The sequence below is a fragment of the Gadus morhua genome, chromosome 7 (genome assembly GCF_902167405.1).
Source record: "Gadus morhua chromosome 7, gadMor3.0, whole genome shotgun sequence".
Classification (NCBI taxonomy): Eukaryota; Metazoa; Chordata; class Actinopteri; order Gadiformes; family Gadidae; genus Gadus; species Gadus morhua.
In genome coordinates, this window is record NC_044054.1 from 32,985,581 (window position 1) to 32,991,023 (window position 5,443).

The 5,443-nt window shown below is 55.1% G+C and overlaps 1 protein-coding gene across 1 annotated transcript in view; it reads left to right on the forward strand.

The window, feature by feature from the left end:
• LOC115547181 (uncharacterized) overlaps positions 1–5,229 on the forward strand; it is a 7,381-nt gene extending 2,152 nt beyond the window's left edge. Inside the window, exons 2-3 of the mRNA XM_030361174.1 lie at positions 186–3,718; positions 5,069–5,229. Of these exons, the coding sequence (XP_030217034.1) occupies positions 255–3,718; positions 5,069–5,147 (3,543 nt within the window). The 5' untranslated portion in view covers positions 186–254 and the 3' untranslated portion in view covers positions 5,148–5,229. The remainder of the gene's footprint in view (positions 1–185; positions 3,719–5,068) is intronic.
• The last annotated feature ends 214 nt before the right edge of the window (positions 5,230–5,443 follow it).

Sequence of the window (5,443 nt, forward strand, 5' to 3'; positions counted from 1 at the left end):
CGTCTTACCTCCACGACGTGTGTACAGTGACACCGGAGACGTACACTAATCTCCCTGCCTCACGCTAAGTAGCGTTTACCTCCTAAATCCTCCTCCTTGTTTACATGGCTCTAGGTTGACTCACCAACACCTCCCAACATCTAAACACAGCCACTCACTTTTCTCTGTTGCCTGCTCTCTTCCAGACGTTGCGTTGAACTGAGGGGAGTCTTCTTCTTCATCTTCTTCTTCATCTTCTTTGTCCGTACCTGAGAATGGGGAGGCGAGCGACGGACCTCGCCACGCCGGTTCCGGTTCTGGGCGTTCCCGCCCTGGTCGGACTCCGCGGCTACAAGACCGCCGGGCCTCCGCCGCTGCCGTCGTTGTCATGGACACAGCAGTGCAGCATCGGCGTCCAGACATCTCCGGGCGTCGGGAAGCTGCCCCTTCTTCATCCCTGCGCCAGACAACCGGTAAACATCGTCTTCACCCCGTCGGGGAACTACGGGACCCACGCCTTGGAGAGCTTCGTGGCCAAGGAACTCAAAGAGGAAGGGGTCCTACAACCAGCGCAGAGTGACAGGCTCCAAGGGCTGGCATCCAAACAGAGGTGTGTGGAAGCCAAGACCCGAAAGGAAGTGACTTTCCAAGAGGTGCCCGCAGGGACCAGCGAGCACCGGGAAGGAAGCCAGGCCAACAATAAGACCGACTGCTGCTACGCACGGGCAATCAAGACCAACCCACACCTGGCAGGGAGCCTCCCAAGGGGTGGGCCCAAACCCAAGCTTAACCTCCGCTACACAAATGGCAGTGTGGTCGACTCGGCCGCCATCGGAGGGATCAGCGTCGAGGGTGCGGACGCACGGCCTGTGAAGGACGGCGCTGCTCTCTGTCGGGACCAGGTGCACCCTGGGGGAGGACACTGCGGGGAGCAGGCCGGTGAGGGTGCCTCCGCCACGGCCGTGCAACCCTTCAGAACGCCCCCAAAGATATGCAACCAATGTGGCGGGAAACAGGCGCTGTTGCCCTGCGGCCCGGATATTATGGAGTGGCAGAAAGCTACCGGCTCATGCCCTGAGGGGAAACCATTGAATCCAGGGACAATCCCATCTCCATCCACTGCCACCGCCACCAACACCACCACTGCTACCGACATGGGGAAGCTCAGAGACCTCCAGGTAGGCCATTCTCAGCAGCCCCCCGGCAGGACCCCCTGCCTGGCAGGCAGACTCCCGCCTCTATCCCCCAACGTGCCACATCCATCATGTCCCATGCACTCTGTTCCCGCCATCCCCCAGTGCCATTCAGTCGCGCCATTACCTCCTCAAACCCCGACCCAAATCCCCGCCGCCCTTCACACTAAAGCACTGACTGTCACCGAAGCCGTAATTGAAACCAGACAACACAACGCCACCGGCGATTCCCTAGAGATCCAACCGCACGCCAATAAACCGTCGCTCCCCGCGTGTCTGTCGTCGCCGCCACAGTTTGCCATCGCCACCAAATCAAACATCCCGTACGGATGTTCTTATCGTAAACGGACTGAAACGTCAAATTGCATCACAGCGCGGAACAACGTGGCAGACGACGGCGCCGCACACATCGCTCCCAGCCACACAAAACTCCCCGCCGCTGTTCTGGAAAGTACTAGATCAAACACGCCCACTCCCCCTGGGCCTGAAAACACATCGAACACAATCAAATCGACATCGACAAACACACTACATACAGACTTTAAAATCCATATGTATACCGTGGGTTTGAAAGGCCCCAACACAGTCAATGACTCGATTACTGTGAAAAACAAGAACATGAAAAACAAAGAGAGCCCTGACTCCTCAAGATCCACAAAGCCAATGAATTCAGCCAAGCTACCGAAAGCTTCTCTGGAAATGGTAATGAACACTAAGAATAATGCCAAGACTGCAATGCGTCCACAGACTTTCCCTGGCAGTATTTTACATCTTTCTACCACACAAGTAATGGATACTCTGTCATCGTACAAGCAGAATAATACCGCTTTCCCAGGTGGCACACATGTGCACATACAAACCCCGACTCACACAGTGTCACATACCACTACCATCGCAAAGACTACGACAGACCTTGTAGCTGCTACAAACCCCTTCAAACGTGTTGGTACACCACTTGAAGCCAATCCATCAGACACCAAAACCGCCCATACCCCAAAGCCTACGAGCAGCCACTCCAGCGCCGACCTCATTCGGTGTCTGAGCCTCAAACCTCCCCCTATAACCCCTGAATCACAGATTATTGCAACCTCAGACAGCAAGGCTGTCTCCCCTAGCGTGCCGTCTACAATCATCCCTCTCCATGAGGAGGGCTCATCGAGCGCAGCAAACCACGCCGCGTCGCCAGAACTGATTGAAAATCCCAGAAGTGGCCATCAATCACGCGATGTTTCACCGCATACGTCGAGCAACGGAGCGCACCTCACCTACATCCTCAACCTTAACCGTCCATCACACACAAACAGATCCCTTCCAACGCAAACTTTGCCAGACCCCCAAACTCATTCTCATAATGGCCCTGCTCTAGAGAAGGCTGTGGTTATTCATCATAGTTCACCGACCTTAGCGTCCCAAGGCCTCCGGGGGCCAGCAGTGCAGCTGTCAGAGCCACTTACTTTATCAGACAGAATGCATTTGGCTGGAGAGCTACCAAATTCATCACATGCGCCTGAAACGAAGGCACAACATTTGCATCGATTTCCTGCTAATTTGCTAAAAAATATGGCAACCTTAACAGTATCTGATCAGTGCATGAGCAATCACACATACACAGTTAATACAATCCAGCGCGATACACAGGTTAATTCATTAATCCAGTCCTGTTTTGACCCAAACAAAGACAACTATAAATGCATAGATATCCCAGAAAAGCGGAACTCAAAGCCACATCAAAACTCAATCTTCCTAAAAGTCACTCATCATCTCAATTATATTTCACGACTAAAGCCACAGGGCCAAGTTAAACAACAGCTCCTACAGCTTCAAGGGTGCACAGACACAGTCAATAAGGTCCGGACGGCGCCGCAGACGCCAGTCAGGGAGACCGAGGAGACCCAGAGTCCAGTGGCGGCGGTACCGCGCCTCGCGGCCCCCCCTGCACCTGACGACCCTGAGGCTGGCACGGGGGACAGCGACGAGCGTTCTCTCTGCTCCACGTCACCCGTCAGGACCCCGACCAACCTCCGCCGCAGCCCCGCCCCGGCGGCGGACGCCACCGCCGACTCCTCCTTCGAAGAGTCGACCGGCGAGTCGTCCAGACGGCGGACCTCCGCCTCGGACACGCCGTCGTCCCCGCTGACATGGCCCCACAGCTCCCCCGGCTCTGTCCCGTCACAGAGCGCCCTGGACGCCGGCGAGAGGGAGCTCTGCCCGCACTCGCCCACCACGCCCTCCTGCGGCGTCCGACTGCAGCGGCCGTGGACCAACCTGACCGCCCTCGCTCACCTGCGCTCCCGTGTCCGAGCGTGCCCGGGCGCCGGTCGTACCCTGGTCCCCCGCGGCCCGGAGGCGGCCCCGGCCCCGGCCCACGCCCACCCGCCGGACGCCGAGCTGCGGCTGCTGCCCCCCTCGCCCCGCTGCTCCAAGACGGCGGCGCTGCAGTGGAGGCTGGAGACGGTGGAGGCCAGCCTGGAGGCCAACCGGAGCCGCATCTCCTCCCTGCTCCACATCATCCAGGACCTGGAGCACAGCCAGGTGTCCATCGCCGGGTAAGACACTGGGACCCTGGGTCTGGTCTGGCTATGAACCACTCTACCGTCGCAGTGTTTACTGTGGTTCCGTTCGAAGCGTCCTGCAGCATCATGAGGTTCATGTCATTATGGAGCAGGTAGGGGTTAGGAGGTCTAACTATGAACCGTTCTACCATCTCAATGTTTGCCAGATGGTTACTGCTGCGTGAGGTCCATGTCCCTATATAGCAGGTAGGGGTTAGGACGTCTTGCTCAAAGATGCCATCAGGTGGATTGTGGACGGTTGGGTTTCGAACCCTGTACCTTTTGGGTGGGAACAACTACACTTTCCCAGTTACTTTTATTCTCTGCTCCAGGGCAGGGTAGGCTAATGTAGTGGGGTTCATGTAATTCTGTGAGGGTAGGATTACATTATTGAATATGAACCCTCACATGTGAAGGAGTAGAACAGACAGCTTGGAGAGCATCTTTTATCTCAGCGTGAACAGAAGAACGGGGTCTGACGGCAGACAGAGATGTCTCAGCTCACGCTGTTCAGTTGCTGCCGCGAGGAGACTGGTGATTAGTGATTGCCAACGCCTGTCACTCACCTGCCTTCTAATCAGCTCCTGAGAGACACGCCCCCTGCTATCTCTTATCAACTGCTTAGTTTCAGTGTTCAGTTTCACGTAATATTTTTGACTAGAAACTCTGGAAGTAATATCATGTTCATTGTACCAAACACCCATCACATGCCACCAACATGCTCAGTCTAATTCTAACAGATTTGACACATGATGTGTGTGTGTGTAGTTATTGTGTTTATGTGTGTGTGTGTGCAAATGTGTATGTGTAAGTGTGCGTGCATGCATGTATGCGTGGGTGTCTGTGTGTGTGTGTATTTGTGTTTGTGTGTGTATGTGTGTGTGTGTGTGTGTGTGTGTGTGTGTGTGTGTGTGTGTGTGTGTGTGTGTGTGTGTGTGTGTGTGTGTGTGTGTGTGGGTGTGTGTGTGTGCGTGGGTGTGTGTGCCTGACTGTATGGTGTCCTTGCGGATGGCAGAGCGAGCTTTGTCTGCTCTGTATAAGAGGATGTGTATCGCATTAATCTCCGTCTCGCTCCTGCGGCAAAGCGAACATGAATTAAATCATCTGGCCTCATGGCTATCTGTCCCTGCTAATCACGCTCATTCAGATCTGCGAGCTAGCGCCGTCCTAATTGAGCCCCAGGTCATGTTTGACGCTAACCAACCTCTAATGAACCTCTAATGTGTGCGGAGGGCTTTGTGCCCGCCTTAATGTGGCCATGGCCCTCGCCCACTCGTTAGCCCGGCTGTCCGTCAAACCAAGACGAGAGCCACTGGTGACTTCTCTCATGTGATCAACATTCAGCTGCTGGTGCTTCAGGACGGGCCAGGACCTCCAGAACTGCTCCATCTGCCAGAGGACGGCCTGTGTGGTTTACAGGTGAGACCAGGATCCACGAGGAACCACGAGGAACCATGAGGATCCATGAGGAACCACGAGGAACCATGAGTAGCGATGATCAGCACTCATGCGCTGGTTATTATACATACCGTAATGCTAGCGAGACATTGAGCAGAACCTTGTATACAACGCCACTTAGAGTGAACTTTAGACCCTTGTTATTAAGAAGCAGGGAGGGCTTAGGCATCTGCTCTAGGGGGCCTGGTTAGGCTCAGGGCTTTGGGGATCGAACCCAGTATCTTTTCAGAGGGAATCTGGAAGAGAGACAATCTTCGTGCC